Source organism: Camelina sativa, chromosome 11 (assembly GCF_030686135.1).
Source record: "Camelina sativa cultivar CO46 ecotype springtype chromosome 11, ASM3068613v1".
NCBI lineage: Eukaryota > Viridiplantae > Streptophyta > Magnoliopsida > Brassicales > Brassicaceae > Camelina > Camelina sativa.
The window spans coordinates 29402315-29420027 of record NC_141890.1 but is presented as its reverse complement, the minus strand read 5'-3'; the positions used below and the strand labels follow the sequence as shown (position 1 = coordinate 29420027).

At 35.1% G+C, this 17713-nt stretch overlaps 1 protein-coding gene across 2 annotated transcripts; it reads left to right on the top strand.

The window, feature by feature from the left end:
- The first annotated feature begins 11048 nt into the window (after window positions 1-11048).
- LOC109127531 (DNA mismatch repair protein MLH3-like) lies at window positions 11049-17095 on the top strand. 2 transcript variants are annotated; one of them, XR_002034101.2, is made up of 8 exons: window positions 11049-11357; window positions 11476-11587; window positions 11653-11693; window positions 11789-11836; window positions 11933-14410; window positions 14502-14551; window positions 14730-14768; window positions 16867-17095. XR_002034101.2 is itself a non-coding variant. In XM_087471139.1 (7 exons), exons 2-5 carry the CDS (start codon window positions 11507-11509, stop codon window positions 12031-12033), a joined length of 288 nt encoding a protein of 95 aa, XP_087327265.1. In that variant the 5' UTR covers window positions 11087-11357; window positions 11476-11506; the 3' UTR covers window positions 12034-14410; window positions 14502-14768; window positions 16867-17095. The 2 variants fall into 2 exon arrangements, 1 of the variants encoding a protein (XP_087327265.1); XM_087471139.1 differs by having other exon boundaries at window positions 11087-11357; window positions 11653-11710; window positions 14502-14768.
- Window positions 17096-17713: the final 618 nt, after the last annotated feature.

Below are 17713 nucleotides of genomic sequence, written 5' to 3'. Positions count from 1 at the left end.
TAAATAGATAGATTATATAATGTTACACCGCGACCACTAAATAGAGGAATTAAAGTGGCAAAAATGACATGGTATTAGTACGATTGAGACTTATGATTTACATGAACTAGTACTACAATTCATCTTGCAATTGGATCTCTTGAATTCTGGTCTATCCTTTAGGCTCTGTTTTTTTTGGTTAAAGAGGCTTCATAAAGCTTTTATAAACACTACTGTTTATAAACGACTAGAATTAGCAACTAACTTCTTTTTAACACTACTGTTTATAAAGAGACTAGAATTAGCAACTAAAGAGGCTTCATAAAGCTTTTATAAACACTACGTTTTATATGCACGTACGACATATAAAACCACGATTATGACGCCGATTTAAACAGCATTACAGTGTATTTTATTTTTCTCCTATAACTTCTTTTCTAACACGATATATAATTCAGTTTATTAACACGATATCTTATGCACCGGCCTAATTTGCATACTGTATTCATGTCCCAGTCCTTCAATACTTTTCTCTTAAAACCAAAAGTTCTTCATTTCTTTTTGTGTGTGTTTGTTAAAGGGCTGTCTTAGTTAAGCCAAAAGTGATCTGATTAGCAATTTAGCATGTTTTGAAAATTTGAAATAAAAATAATACATTGTATAAAGATATAAACTTATTAATCCATCATACGATTAACAAATTAATGACGAAGAAGAAGTAAATGCGCATAATTAAAAGAAAATACTTGACTAGTACTTTCACTCGAGGAACAAAAATACAAAAAATTGGAAGCACGAGGGATGTACGTATTTTGTTGCATGGGGAGATATTGACAAAGACCATCGAGTTGGGTTCTGTTAAGTATATTAATATTTCATGTAATGATTTGACGTACACTCTATAATTTAGGTGCATAAATATTAGAAAATTCATAGGCTCGTCGTATCTTGTGTGATATAATACATATCAAATAATTGTAATGTGTATTATATTCGTCAAATACATAAGGAGAATTAAATAAACTCAAACATAAAATCCATGTATCTGTCAATCAAGGAAATTGTGTAATGGAATTTATTAAATATGCGTATTAGTTGTAATAGTCGACAAATGAATGGTAGCATTTTAAGCTCGACCCTACAACATACGTGCTTGATTCTCGTTCTCAACCTTTTTTGTCCAATAGAAGAGAAAAAAAAACAACCAAAAAATGATCATTGTATGTGATTAGCAATTTCTTTTTACCATTGCGTTAAAAAAGATTTACAAGTAGCAACCACTTACCAATATCAATCATAATTTTAAAAACACATTATGATCACCAATCTATTTATGTGATATCCTTTAATTTCTTAATGGTGGCGAGTTTAGATTAGATTTTTGAGATATATATATATAGGAAATCAAATCAGCGATGAAAATGGAATCAATCATGATTTTTACTACTAAGAAACGGTGAATTGCCATTTATAAATACGACGACACAAACTAACTTTACTTGCAATTATAAAAAGAAAATAAAATACTCAACTTTTTTTTATCAAAGTGAACCACGCTCAACCTTGAACCTTCATGTCCACGTTATCACTTTTGTTCTCATCACAATCTATTCCAACAATCTTATCGTATGAGGTGTCAAAGTTATGTATGTATGTCCATTAATGTAATCTGAAGGTTTGTTGAAGTGTGAAAGACAAAGTTTTTGTTATGATAAAGGGTGTGATCAATCAACAAAATATATACGTATATCGGGAATTTGGAATCCAAAATTGCTTTATGTATTAATTGGCATTGAATATTTTTACGTTATTCGTCAATTTCCAAATACGTCATCCAATAAATGGAAAATTGATCCTCACCATAAAACATACTACTACATATGAAATAAGCAATATAGAGAGAATTGGAGAATATATGGAAATCTCTACCAACCCCTCCATGGTTTACATTATATATTTTTGCAATTTCCCCATATTTAAACCCCTAATTATAATATTTTTCCTCATTCACCCTCTTCGTCTACTTGTTTCTTCACCTACCTGGTCTAGGGTTTCTTTTCACGCTCACAAAGTTTCTTCCCTTTCTTTCTAACATTATTACAAGTACGAGATAGATACGACGATGATCTGCAACGAGTGCGAAAACGACGCCTTTGACGAAGGAGACGACGGGTTTATCTACTGCCGACGATGCGGTCTTATGGCTGATGATTTAATCCAAATCGGCAGCGACCAAGAGGATTTCTTCGATGAAGTTGCAGCATTTACAGTTATAACGGGAGGATATGGATCTCGTCGCTTCCGTGACACTGAAAACGGGAGACCGCCGGCTTCGAGATGGACGATAGAGATGTTGCCAAGTGTAGCGGTCGTGGAGAAAGGAGAGTGTGTGATATGTTTGGGGGAATGGGGTAAAGGTGAAGTGGCTGCTGAGTTGCCATGTAAACACAAGTATCACTTGGAGTGTGTGAAGAAGTGGTTGAAGATTCACGCCTCGTGTCCTCAGTGTAGATACAAGATGCCTCTTGAAGGTGAAGAAGAAGTGGTGAAGAACGCTGGTACTAGCGTTGATGTTGGTGTTGATGAAGATTTTATTGACTATTATGATTCTGATTGAAACGAATGACTAATAGAGTAATGATCTTTTCAACTTTTTATTGGTTTTTTTTTTGGGAGTGTTTTGTTTTATTTGTTAGTGGAGAAGTGATTTTTTCCGTTTCATTATTTAAGCATGGTTAGGGTCTATTGGAATATAAATCCATAATTAAGAATTGTATAATCCTTTCAAAATTATTGTCGAAAATCATGGTTTTGAGACAAAACTCGCAGTAAAGCAAATGCTAACAAGATACTATATAGGAGAGTATAAAGGACTCTAGAATGAAAGAAGGTTACACAAATAGTGAGAAATATTCAAAGCAACCGGACACAAAATGTTTCTGATTCACTAATCTAAGAACATGTGAATCATCTTTACTCAAACCAAGTACATGCGGCCAATCATATTTTTATAATATGCATCTTTCTCATGTGGAATACTTGGTAGCAACTTCCTTAATCAATCAAACAAAACATTTCCCCATCATAAACTTTTAAAAAAGGAAAAAAAGCTCATCTTGATGTCCAAATCGGTCCAATTAGTGTATTTTAGTTCGGTGTTTCGAGGGTCGAAGTTCTCTTTATTATATGAAAAAGGTCGGACCACAATTAATAAAGACGAGCTAGAAAATGGCAAAAAGGGAAACACTTCGCGAACTGCGAGTTCGTCGAGTCTATACTTCTAGAACCAATTCTCTCGTATCGATTCCCTCTCCATTTTTCTGTCCCTTGACCGTACGCCGTACAATCACTATTTATAGATTACTGTGTCGGTTCGTCTCCCGGCCTAATAATTCTTTTGGGCTCTTTCTAGGCTGGACCTATTGTTGGGGTGAAATCCACCCCTAACACATGTCATACTTACAACTTTGTCAACTTCCACTCCCATTATGCAACATTAAGGCTGGACCAGTCCATAGGGTAATGGAGAATTTCGCCGTGAGAACCTGACAGGATCCATGGATGCCATCACCACATCCCAATAGGACATGCAACAAAATAACCATTCAGCCTAAAAGTCTAATATCTGTTAATGGCCAATTCAACAACATAAGATAGAAATCGAAGATTTAGTGTTTATCATATAGTAAAGGACGGACTCTGCTTCAGGATTTTGCTGGTAAAGGGTACATTTTTAAAACAGAGAAAATTTGTAATATTACCAATATCAATGACAATGACTACGATGATCTGCAAGGAGTGCGACAACGAAGCCTTTGACGAAGGAGACGACGGATTCTTCTACTGCCAACGATGCATTATGGCTGATGATATAATTTAAACCGGCGTCGACGACGGAGATTTAATCGGTGAAGGTGGAGATATGGGTGGTGTTGATTGACCCAATTTAACCAGAATTTTGTAAAACCTGCTTGGGAACTGTGAGGAAAAGGAACCTTTCACCAGGATCTTGATATTTTGAATATGCTCCAAACGGATCACTCTTTGAGCATTTACACTGTGAGTACTTGACAAAAACTACAATCTAATATAATAATATAGGGTTACACCCTCTAAGAAGCTCCATCTACCTGACATGGTCACCTTCTAAATCCTTTTTTTTTTTAACCTTCCCAACATATCTTATGCATTTGTTAATGGGCTGTAACTGGGTTATGGCCACACAAATATTACGATGGACCCTCGGAGTATAGTCTTCTCCTCTTCCTCGCCTCTCTTTCTTCCCCACTCCGTCCATCTCCAGCAGATCCCGTTGCCGATCTCCTCAATTCCTCTCTTTTCCTAATCAAAGGTCTTCATTTCCTATTTGAAAGTGCAATTTTAGTATTCTCAAAATTTCAGGGTTGTGTGAGTGATATTTTATCAATGGCGTCAAGTAATAAACAAAGAAGCCAAAACTTCCTTCACCTCTCCGTAATTCCAAGTTTTGACCGGCAAAGTTATGTTTTAAAATCGATACTTGCCATACCCATTTAAATTTCACCCGTAGAATTATGTGAAGGTTACTTCTTTTATTTGGTTGGAGAGTTAATCTCGTGTTTCGATTCTCTTTAAAAGGTCGGGTCATGGTCGTGTGATCCTTTTTAGTTTGCATAATTGACCATTTGTTTCAGATTTGGGGGTCTTTTTAATTGTTCTAAAACGATCATTGAGATAGAATCATTTTTCGTTTCAGTTTACTACATTGTGTCCTGTCAGAGAGATATGGACCGTGTAGGTTTCCTCTCATGAGACGTGCTTATATGTGTATGATTTCTTTTTTAAAATCTGTCTTCTTTAGCTTACTTTGGTATGCTGTTTTTTTTTTTTTTTTTTTTTTTTTTTTTTTTTTTGTGTTGGAACCACCCTCAATGATTATCAAATTTGATCAGCTACGTACTACCAGAGGAAGGTATGATCTCATCTCATTCCATAGACCAAAAACAAACTGAGGTTTGTCAGTGACTCTTTAGTGTTGATCTGTTATTTTCTTCTTCTTCTCTTCTTCTTCTTTAGTGAGGTTTCTTTTGAATGTTGGCTTTAGGAGTTTCAGGTTATGGCCTTGATGAAGTTATAAATTTTATTAAACTTGCAGGAGAGGTCCATTAGAATCTCAAATGTATTTAGCGTCTCTGTTAATTTACTGGGCACTTCTTATTGTTGTTTCCTCCCATTTAACTGCAGGTTGCTTGGACTCGCTGGATAGAACTATTTCTTTACTGCAGGCCAGGTTGGTAAACTATTAAATTTGAAATGTCCTTAGGTTTTCCTCCCATTAAAACTAATCCTACCCTGATTTTATGCCTCTCCTTAATGGTTAAATGGCCTAACCACCGTGACTCCCTAATTACCTTCCTAAGCTCTATCACATTACTATTTTCCTGCCATAAAAGGTAATTCAACCCTGATTATATGCCTTTACTTAATGGTTAAATCGTCTAACCGCTGTGTTTTCCTAATTACCTTCCTGATTATTTGCCTTCCCTTAATTGTGCAATCCGTTACGATTCCACCATAACTTACTAATTACTACCCCGATTTAAAGCTTTACCTTTTTACATATATATTTGATTTCATCCCTCATGAAATTTAAAACCCAAACAACCCTTCCTCCGACCTAAAAAAACACCAATGTCTTCCAAAGATCCTCCTTCATATAGCCCTACTTTCTCCTATCTCAAGCTCGATGAAATTACCGAGTCCATAGACACACCAACCATCGTCATTCGTCTACTCCATTTCTGGGATGCCCGTGATTTCAAACCCAACAATCTTCTTCTTAGTGTCTAGTGTCTTCTTCTGGATGAGGAGGTACAACTTTTATTCTTCCTAATTCCAAATTTGGAACATTTTAATTGTTATATTTATTTCTAAGAAACACTTACACTTACAAAATGTCCTTCTGTAGGTTTCCTCTCATGAGACGTGCTTATATATGTATGATTACTTTTTTTAAATCTCTCTTCTTTAGCCAACTTTGGTTTTCCTTTTTTTTAATTTGTTGCATCAGCCTCAATGATTGTCAAATTTGATCAGATACGTACTACCAGAAAGGCATCAGTGGACATGATGATGACTTGCTAGAGCGCAAGGCCATTTATGGTTTCTGGTATGGAGATCCACATTTGTTTTTTTGTTCTGTGTTTCTTAGGTTTTTCCTGTCTCACTTTCTCATAATGAGTGGGAGAAAGATACGTATGTATTCTCTCCTTCAGCTGGGAATGAATTTCGAGACAACCAGGTCGCAGGTCTTCTATCCTTTATGCTTTTCCGTTTAACTCAGAGAAGAAACTAGGTGGTGTTGCTGTTAAAAAACGGTAAATATCTGCTTCTTCCCCAGTCCATCGTGTGTGTTAGTTCAATTTCATGTTTGATTTTGTTGTTTTCATTATAATTAGAAAATAATTTGATAAAACGTACACTGACTCACTCAGTGTCTCTTCTCTTTTTGTCTTCTAATTGATGAATTAGGGTTTCCACGGGCGCTTCTTATTCGAACGAGCAAGTTAAGGTATACAAATCCTAGGGTTTATTTTTTTAAGTTAAGGTAAAACATCTTCTCTTGTCTTGTCTTTGTCTTCTAACTCGTGAGTATCTCGGTTGATGATTTTGCAGGAGCATTTTGATGCCCGGTGAGGATCGGAGGACGTTGGTTGTTTTGTTTCCGTAGTTGGTGTCTCTTCTTCTGGTTTGACCGACGGCCAAGTACAGGTTTTAAAAATTCTAGAGTTCTTTTTTTTTCAGGGTTTCTCTTTTATGTCGTTGTTTGATTCAGACTTGTAAAATTAACTAATATGGTTTTAAAGTTAACTGACTAAGGTAAGTTAACTTTGTTCTCCTCTCTTTGTTCTTTTTTACTTGGATTTTTGAGATTTACCAAGTTATACTACTAACCCTGCTTCTAATGTTGTTTTCTCTTTCTCGTTTCAGCTGATTTGATGGTTGCTGCAGTAGCACTTGGGATAAAAACAAAAACAGAGGTTTGTCATAGGTAATTTTTCACTTAATATATTAGATTTCCTTTTCGATAATGACTCTTAGTGTTGTTCTGATGCTTTCTTCTCCTCTAGTGCTGTCCGTGACTACAGACTGTCTCTCCAACCTCAAAACTTGAATGGATGAAGCATTGCATTTGCAGTGGTTCTTATCACAGGTAATTTTAAGTTGTTTCACTTTACATGTGAATTTTATATAATGACTCTTTAGATATTTCTTCTCCTCTGCAGCTGCTGTCAGTGACTACAAACAATCTAACTTGAATGATGAAAAGAGAAACATACATCTAGAGTTCTAGAATTGTGAGACAATGGGATCTGCTACCACTATTTTCCTGTGCTGCTTAGGTTTTCCCTGTTCACTTTCTCATATGGCCTGTTGGATTTTCTTACTCGATAACTTTGTGGGTATGACATTGTTTCTTTCTCTATTATTCAGATGGATGAATTGGCATTCTTCGCTCCTGGAATGTTGGCTTTAGGAGCTTCAGGTTATGCCCTGATGAAAGTTAAAAGTTTATTTAACTTGCAGGAGAGGTACATTAGAATCTCAAATGTATTTAGCGTCTCAGTAAATTTGCTGTTGTGAACACTCAATTCTTACCAAAACAATCGCTAAAATATTTGCCAATATAAAATATCCCAAATCCCTCTTCTAATTACTATACGAACATAAGTTAGCAGTATCGAAATTTGAAATCCCAAATCAAAATAAATAAACACTCGAAACCATGATTCCCTCAGACGTCCCTTAAATAAAATATTTACTTACTGATATAAGAAGTCTTTTAGAGTCTTTTGAATTGTTTCTAGGATGTTTTTGAGTCTTTGCAGGTTATCTAGGATTTTGGCACGGATGGAGCGAAATGGAGCAATTTGGATCGTTTTGGAGCATTTAATAAAAGAAGTCAATTTGGAGCATCGATCGACACCCAGTCCAAACCGACGAGAGAGTAAAAAATTGGAAGTTTTACAATTTTGCCCAAAGTCTTCCATAATTGCAACATAAGTCCCTGGCGTGTTTTAGGATATATATATATATATATATATATATATATATATATATATATATATATATAGTTTTTAGGTTTTTAAAACCCTTAAGTTTTATTCTAGCAAGATTTATTTTTCTGCAACCCTGTGATATTTTGAGAGCTTTTGGGAGAGAGATCTGAACTGCTTTGAGAGAAGAATTCTTGAACTCCCTTTTTACTCTTTTAATTTCAATTGCTTATTATTCAGAATTATGTTTTGTTCTTCATTGAATATGTCGGAGCAGTTTGCTTGTTAGGTTCAGGGTTTTTCACAGGGATTTTATGAACTATTAGATCTATTTATTTAGGATTGTTTATCTTTCTAGATCTTCATCTTAGGTTGTTCTTCATATTAATTCTTGATTGATCACCTAGAATTAATAACTTAGGAAAATAAATTGATATGAGAATATAATAGATTTTCCTGATAAAACCTTTTGATGAGCAAAATTATTTCTTGCAAAGAGATTTGATATAATAATTTTGTGAACAATCTAAACTTGTTTTTAAAGCTGATTTATTACCTTGAATTTTGCAAAGAGATTTGGAATTTCTGGTTTTAAATTTAGATAATATTTGCAGTGAGAACTGATTTATTTTACAAAAATGTTTAGAGTTCTAGATCTGATTTTTAATTGTTTGAATCCTAATTTATTGATTGATTTAATATTTCATAATTTCCTGAGAAATTCCCTAGACCTAGCTTTTTGATCCACTGAATTTTCACAGCTTTTATTTAATATTTTGCATTGCCTTTTTAATTTAAATCATCTTGTTTAGCTTAATTATAAAATTCTACAATTTATTGTGTAATCTAGAGTCCTTGTGGAATTCGACCCCTAAGTACTGCAGTGGCCTCTTAATTTGAGAGAGTAGCTATAGGGTTTAATTTGAGCATATCACTTACTTCCTAATTTCCTTCTCCTAAAACTCTTATAATTTCAATTTTCTTAGAAATTTAACATTTGCAGATACTATGATTCCCAAAAAAATCTATGTGTAAGTATTTGACCGTATATTTTTACTAAATTTAATAAATAAATGTTTTCTGATATTACATATTTAAAATTCTATGTGTAAGTATTTTATCTTGGAACATATAAAATAAACTACTTTTAATACAAAATTTAAAATAAAGAACTATAATTAAATATATATATATATATAACTAATATCCTTTATTTTATAAATCACAAGTCACTTGACCAATAACATTCTGTCACATAGATATTGTTTATATTAAAAAATAACATAAAAAATTAAAAACAAAAAAATAGAGACGTAAAAGGATCCACCGTTCACGATCCCATTTAACACATGAAATAAACAGTTTTCCTTTTCAATTCACGATCCCCATTAAATCCCTCTATCTCAAGAGTCAAAGATCACTTTTTCTCACTATAAAACTCTCGAGAAATACACAACAATCCTAGAACTCTTAAGAAGACAAAACATGATTACCATAAAATAAAAATTTGGATTTTCCAATCCGTTATGGTTTTGTATTCTCCATCAATTCTCATGAATCTACAAGTAAAAAGGTGGGATTTGGCTTCTATATATTCATTAGGGTGCATGATTATTCTATTTCTTAACTTTTTTAATAGATTAATTCATCAGGAACCATGAAGTTCAGCATTCTAAGAAAGTTACATTATAGAACCGATGAAACATATTGTTTTTAATGGTTATATCCCTACTGTATCTATATCTATTGCTGAATTGCTTCTGATCAATTTATGTCTTTTGTATTTCACCATCTCAACACATTCTCTGTTAGATGTCTGGTTTTGCATCTCTTTTTGTTACAATGGAGCTGCAACAGTCAATCAGGTGGTGTTAGATAAATTGCTCTACCTTGATATAATGTGATCTCACTTCAGAGAGAAGTATTGGAATGTCATTCTATGTGTGGATCGTGACAAGATGCGAAACTTGAAAATTCAAACCTTCAAGAAGAGTTTCTGCAACGAGGAAGAGATAAGTGAGTTATAAGAAGAAGTCACCTGATGAGGAGGAAATGTTTGGTTAATGATATATGTGCAAAGCAAGTTATCTTTTTTATGTGCAGACGAAGGATTTAGAGATTTTGGTTTGTTTAACAATGTTTTCTTAAGAAAAAATATTATTAGAGTTTACATTGTAGTTTATTTAAATTCTAAGAAGTATTACCTGTAGTACTTTTTGATCATCAATAAAAAGGTTCTCACGCTCTATTTTCTTAATATCTTAAGTACAATTACATTTTATTGCTTCATAAATGTAACAAGAAAAGGCTTTAAAGCATACATAAATGAAATTGTTAACAGCATGTATTAAGAAAGCTATGAAACATAAGCCATGCTATGTAGATTATTTCTTGCAAATTAAAATACTCAACCATCAGGTATGAATACAACCAAAAAGTCAAATTTTACTTTTATTTAAATTACTAAATTTTTGGTCACTTCTGAATGTTGTTCTATTGGTTGTAACAGTGATGATCAATCACAACAAAATTTATTACATTTTTTCGCACGTATGTTCTTTTTTATAAAGGGAATTTAATTAGGTAAATTAATAAAAATTGGTTCAACTTTAAACGGTAAATTATATGCCTTTTCGGTGCGAATGCACTGGGTATAGACTAGTATTAATATAACCCACGCAACTCGTGGGATTTTTCCCAGTGTCTTGTGTTTTTGGCTCGTTTTATTTGTGATCTTAAATGAGAAGCAAATCATTTATCTTTCTTTTTTGGGTCACAATTGCAATGGGTTCAGCATATTGGAAAAAAACCGTTGTAAAAAAAGCCAACTGTGCAATATACAAAAAAGAACTTAGAGTTTTTTTATTTAACTTTTGTGAGGCTTTTACAACGGTTATTTTCCAATTCCGAATCTCAATATTTTCCAACGGCTATATTGTATATGGTACGTACGATAAACAACCAAACGGCACCGTTTAAAGGCTTAGAGAGAGAAAAGTCTTATTTTAACACCCGACCCGTTGCTCCCTTTGTAAATTAAAGTTCTCTCTGCTCTCATCGTCTTCTTCCTTGAAAGGAAAGAGGCGATTTGTTGATTCACTCCCGACGAAATCAAGTTCAAGAGAAGAAATCAATCAAATCTCTTGCGAGGAGAGATCCACAGTCTCTAGATAAGTTCTCTTCGCTTATTTTTATATGAGTTTCTAGATCTTTCTTTGCCTTTTTTGATTTTCCCTTTTTAGGGTTTTCAATTTCGATTGTATTGACTGACTCTGTTTTGTTCTTTTCATCCTTTAGCGATGATCAATCACTTCCCAGTTCCCATGAAATCGCCATCTCTAGGTAAGTTCGATTTGATTGTCGTTAGGTTTTTTTTTTGGGTCTAATCGCGATAAATTGCTTCTCAATCTCCAATAATTGATATCCGCCGGAATTGCTTTTTGAAATTTTTGGGTTTTAGGGTTTTTGTTTCTCCGTGTTTCATTCGAGGGATGAAGTCGATCAAGCCTTTGCCCGAGGGTGTTCATCACTCCAAGCGTTCTGGAACCCGTGGTTCAACAGTCTCGTTGCTGGTGCGACAAAAGTCAAATTCTCCCCTTGTACTTCGATTTCTTCTGATTGATCTCTCTATATTCAGGTTTCTCCTATCTTCGTGGTGTTGTTTCGTGCTCTGTCAAGGTTGTGGATGACGTTGGGTATAGCTCTACTATGATTACTTTTTACCTCATGATTAAGTCCTAATTTGGAAATATATTACTGGTTTTTGTTTTCAGGATCAGGCGTTTCCAAAGATGATTTGGTTTTGTTGGGAAAAAGATACAGTAAGTTGCGGCCATCTTTTTTTGTTTGATGCACAAATAAAGGCCACTTCTTAGTTTTCGATTGAGAAACTTATCTTAAGCAATCTATGGAAACAGCCACTTTAAAGTTTCATGATTTGGAGTCAGCCAGTGAAAATTTTGGATTCCGTGGAGGGGCGTTAGCGTTAGCTTCGATATCAGATAATCTCGTTACTTGAAATCAGGACAAAAGCTATTGGGAAGCCTAATGGTTATCGAAAGGTATGGGATGACTTTGATGCTACTCAATACTCCTACATAGTTTGTGTGGCGTTAGGCTATAACTATGGTTTTATAACAAAGATCTTACTTTCTTTGGTTTTAGTATTTTCGGTTATTGGTTTTCAATTTTACGTCTATTGGGTTTCAAAATCGTTTACTCTGCCTATAGTTTTGTGTGTGTCTGTGTTCCTTATAGGTTTGGTTTTATCTTGTGTATCATACGTTTTTGATTGCTTGCCAATTAACTAGTCTCACGTTCACTCATATGATGAGCTAGCTAGTCATAACTACAATTGTTATGTATTGGTATGCAATACTCTTTGTCTTGTTTCTATCGAGGTAATCTAAATTACCTCTTTGCTTGTCCTTGTACTTAGTCACCTGAGCAAAAACTACAAATGCCTCGGTTTGGCTGAGGTAATTTAAATTACCTCTCTGCTTGTCCCTGTCCCTTGAGTGTATTCGGGTTTCTAGTCACCTGAAAATACAAATGCCTCGGTTTGGCTGAGGTAAGATAAATTACCTCTTTCCTTGACCCTGTCCCTACTGTCCCTGTCCCTTGAATGCATATGGGTTCCTATGGGTTCCTAGTCACCTGAGCAAAGAAACAAATGCCTCGGTTTGGCTGAGGTAATCTAAATTACCTCTCAGCTTGTCCCTGTCCCTATCGGTTTAATTGTCCCTGTCCCTACTGTCCCTGTCCCTTGAATGCATACGGGTTTCTCGTCACCTGAGCAAAGTAAACAAATGCCTCGGTTTGGCTGAGGTAATTTAAATTACCTCTCTACTTGTCCCTGTCCCTATCGGTTCAATTGTCCCTGTCGCTTGAATGCATCTGGGTTCTTAGTCACCTGAGCAAAGAAACAAATGCCTCAGTTTATTTGAGGTAATTTAAATTACCTCTCTGCTTGTCCCTTGTCCCTATCAGTATGATTGTCCCTGTCCCTTTGAATGCATACGGGTTTCTCGTCACCTGAGCAAAGTAAACAAATGCCTCGGTTTGGCTGAGGTAATTTAAATTACCTCTCTACTTGTCCCTGTCCCTATCGGTTTAATTGTCCCTGTCTCTTGAATGTATTCGGGTTCCTAATCACCTGAGCAAAGAAACAAATGCCTCGGTTTGGCTGAGGTAATTTAAATTACCTCTCTGCTTGTCCCTGTCCCTTAAAAGTATCAGGTTCGTAGTCGTCTGAGCAAAGAAACAATTGCCTCTCTGCTTGTCCCTGTCCTTATCGGTATGATTGTCACCTGAGCAAAGAACCAAATGCCTCGGTTTATTTGAGGTAATTTAAATTACCTCTCTGCTTGTCCCTGTCCCTTAAAAGTATCAGGTTCCTAGTCGCCTGAGCAAAGAAACAATTGCCTCTCTGCTTGTCCCTGTCCCTGTCCCTATCGGTATGATTGTCACCTGCGCAAAGAACCAAATGCCTCAGTTTATTTGAGGTAATATAAATTACCTCTTTGCTTGTCCCTGTCCCTTGAATGTATCACGTTCCTAGTCACCTGAGCAAAGAAACAAATGCCTCGGTTTGGCTGAGGTAATTTAAATTACCTCTCAGCTTGTCCATGTCCCTATCACTTGTCCCTATCAGCTTGTCCCTGTCCCTGTCCCTATCGGTATGATTGTCACCTGAGGAAAGAACCAAATGCCTCGGTTTATTTGAGGTAATATAAATTACCTCTTTGCTTGTCCCTGTCCCTTGAATGTATCAGGTTCCTAGTCACCTGAGCAAAGAAACAAATGCCTCGGTTTGGCTGAGGTAATTTATATTACCTCTCAGCTTGTCCCTGTCCCTATCGGTATGATTGTCCCTGTCCCTTGAATGCATACGGGTTTCTCGTCACCTGAGCAAAGAAAACAAATGCCTCGGTTTGGGTGAGGTAATTTAAATCCTCTCTGCTTGTCCCTGTCCCTATCGGTTAAATTGTCCCTGTCCCTTGAGTGTATTCGGGTTTCTAGTCACCTGAGCAAAGAAACAAATGCCTAGGTTTATTTGAGGTAATTTAAATTACCTCTCTGCTTGTCCCTGTCCCTTGAATGTATCATGTTCCTAGTCACCTGAGCAAAGAAACAAATGCCTCGGTTTAGCTAAGGTAATTTAAATTACCTCTCAGCTTGTCCTTGTCCCTATCGGTATGATTGTCCCTGTCCCTTTGAATGCATACGTGTTTCTCGTCACCTGAGCAAAGAAAACAAATGCCTCGGTTTGGCTGAGGTAATTTAAATTACCTCTCTCCTTGTCCCTGTCCCGATCGGTTTGGTTGTCCCTGTCGCTATAATGCATTCAGGTTCCTAGTCACCTGGTGCTAAAAGCAAATGCCTCGGTTGTTGAGGTAATCTAAATTACCTCTTTGATTGTTCCTGGTCGTGATCTCTTATTAGCAAATGAAGCAGTCCCAAATCTTTAAACTGCTTGGGTTGCAGAAGTATGACATCCATGGAGCATGCGTGATCACGCTTACATTTGAACTGAGGTATGTGAATTTCTTGATATTCTACGTCTGAAAATCAGGTATGTGAATTTCTATTTCTTAAGGTTAATATTTTCTGTTGTTTATAAAATTCTTTACCTTGTGTACCCATTCTCGACAAGTAGCAAACAAACTTACATAGGTCTTCTAACATCGCCTTTTTATCTTTCTTCGCATGCAGTTGTTCTCGGGTTTCTGAAGATCGTCATAAGAGTTTCAGGTTATTCTTTAGTTCCCTTTGCAGTTTTTATGCAGTTGTCGGGGCTTTTGTCTGTTTTCTTCAAGTGTAGCCGTGTTACCATGTAGATGACTAGGTGACAGGAATTTTATTTTTGAAGATCGTATAGCTGGTTGGGGTTGTCATTTCTATTTTGATTAATTTATATATGATGTTTACATTGTTGAAAGAGCAAACTATTTTTTCTCTAACTAGTGTGGAATGATTATTACAATGAGTGTTTTTTGTCTGTGTTGGTTCATATTTGATTCTTAGGGAAGCTTATATCTGAAATCTCTTTTGCATTTTTAAGCTGTGTTTGTTGGTTGTCTTGTTATTGTTGTATACACCCTTGTTTGTTTGGGTTTTCCCAGTGATGACATGTCTACAATTGTTTGTCTTGGTAGGATCTTGTTTCCTGTATACAACTTACATATATTTAATTGTGACAACCAAGCTTGATTAGAAAATCATTTATTTACATGCCGTGTGAGTGTTACTATAGTTTCTTTTTTTTGTGTGTTTTCTTTAAGTGTAGCCGTGTTACCGTGTAGGTGACTATGTGATAATTCAGATTATTCTGGAAGATCGTATAGCTGGTTGTGCTTGACATCTTTATTTTGATTAAATTATATTTGGTGTGCACATTGTTGAAAAAGCAAACTGTGTATTCGCTGACTAGTGTAGAATGATTAGTATAGTAAGTGTTGTCTGTGTTGGTTCATATTTCATTCTTAGAGAAGCTTATGTCTGAAATCTGTCAGGCTTTTCTTGATGTGATCCATTTGCCTTATGGAAAGATAGGAAGTTGTGTGCAGCGATAAAGGTTTGCATGTTTGGATTTAGAGTGCATTGTCTCACTGTGAGTTCTTAATCCAATTTAAAATATTGGGTTACCCTTTGCATCATGTATTGATGAAGCCATCTTGCTGTTAGTTACTTTCTCGGTTTTTGTCTCTTTTGCATTATCAGCTGTGTTGGTTGTCTTCTTGTTATTCTTGTATGCCCTTGTTTGTTTGGGATTTCCCAGTGATGAAAATGTCTACAGTTTGGCTGTTTTTGTTCATTTTTCTTATCCTAGTCATGTATGTTTTAATGATATTGTGTGCTATGATCTGATAGATACATCGAGTTTGATGAAGGATCGTTTACAACTTTAAGAATATAACAACCCCCTCTCTCTCTTGCTGTAAGTGTGAACCTAAGATTCAGAGTAGGAGAAGAAATTATAACTCTGGTTTTTCTTAGTTCGTTATTGTTTGTTGAAAAGATAAAATTCTCACACATATCTTCACTTATGTTTGAAAGATTTTGCAACCTTGCAAAATGTGAGCAATTCATTATATAGATGTTTAAACAAATACAATTAAAACGTGGTATACACGTATGAAAATCAAACATCTTGACTGTCTTAGTTGATTCTTAGAGAAGCTTATGTTTGAATTCTCTTTTGCATTTTTGGCTGTATTGGTTGTCTTCTTGTTATTGTTGTTGTATACCGTTGTTTGTTTGCAATTTCGAAGTGATGATGTCCACAATTTGGCTGTATTGTTCATTTTTCTGATGTTGTGTGTTTCTATCATTTATGTTGTTCTTTTTATTTTATTGTGAATTTGTCTCTTTAACCTAATTTTTAGAAATAGGTACATCTGCTCTCGTAAGATAGTGATTTAAAGCTATCTATCTTGATCTGAAACGTGTCTCACATAGCCTGCTTGTTACGGTTGAAGCTGAATAATGCATGAGTTCTTTTAGTTTTGTAAATCTTATGGCATCTGATTTGAGTGTGTTTCATGTTACTTATTCTTTCTTGGTCCTATTCTTGTTATGGTCTGACCTTGGTTATATGGGATTCAGCCAGCGGTGGATGCAGGTTTAGATGTTATTCCTGTTGCAATCATCATCATGTAAAGTTTGCTTGCACTCACTTTCTGATCAGTCTTATGTCTCTGCTTCTATTGTTTGAGGCTGAGCTCTTAGAAGTTAGAGTTGACTGCTAAGTTTAAGCTTTTTTTTAACTTGCTATATACTAATGCTTTTTCGTTTAGTCAGTCAAATTTCCGTGGAATACTGAGCTGGTGTTAATTTTAATATTTGGTAGGGTCATTTTATAAACTGAAGCTAATATACTGAAGCTATCTTAGCAACGATTTTCTTCCGACGTGTTCTCACTTGTAAACCGAAGTGTATTTGTTTTTTTTTTCTCCAGATTGTTTATGCTCATCAGTATATATAACTCAAATCTAAATGTTATTAAAAAAATAACGCAAATTTCAAAAAAAAAAAAAACTCAAATAAAAGCTCCATTAATAAAATAAATCTGTTTTACATAGGATATAAATGTCACTTTAACAGTTACACACATATGCCATCTTATTATCCCTGTATCTCGCTATTCTCCTCTTCAGTTATTTGCTTTTGTTCTGGCCTGGAATCATATACAAATACCAGACTTATATAAATATTATAAAAATTAATTAGTATACTATAATGAAAATGATGTGATGTGATTCTTACATGGTCGTTTGATACAATAGATGAAGTGTCAAATGCTGCTGGATGAAACATGTCTATATATATCTCCCTTCCTACTCCTGCACAAGGTAATTCCAAATTCAGCTCAGCAAATGAAGTCAAGCAAAAAAATCAGTTCATCATTTAAAGGAAGCTGAAATACAAAACCAAAGACTTATCATATAACTCCAATGGCTAGATAAATTGTTCAGATTTTGGCAGTTCAAAGATTACTACAGGGAATAGCCATTACCTCTTCAGGATCAAGCATCTTTTGGAAAAGAAACCGGGAGTAGTACTAATCCAACTGTAACATCTCTACCTCTTGCATCAGTTGCCAATCCTGATCATCCACACTTTTTGCAATCTACAACAGCCTATGGCCTAAGTTAACATTTTGCAATCTCTTCTCACACTTATAAACAATCTCAAAG

Excerpts from the sequence above, each read along its gene's own strand:
- LOC109127531 (XM_087471139.1), top strand. The coding sequence starts at position 11,507 with ATGAAGTCGATCAAGCCTTTGCCCGAGGGTGTTCATCACTCCAAGCGT. Across the intron at positions 11,588-11,652 it reads GTTCAACAGTCTCGTTGCTG|GTTTCTCCTATCTTCGTGGT; the intron begins GTGCGACAAAAG and ends CTCTATATTCAG. Across the intron at positions 11,711-11,788 it reads AAGGTTGTGGATGACGTTGG|GATCAGGCGTTTCCAAAGAT; the intron begins GTATAGCTCTAC and ends TTTTGTTTTCAG.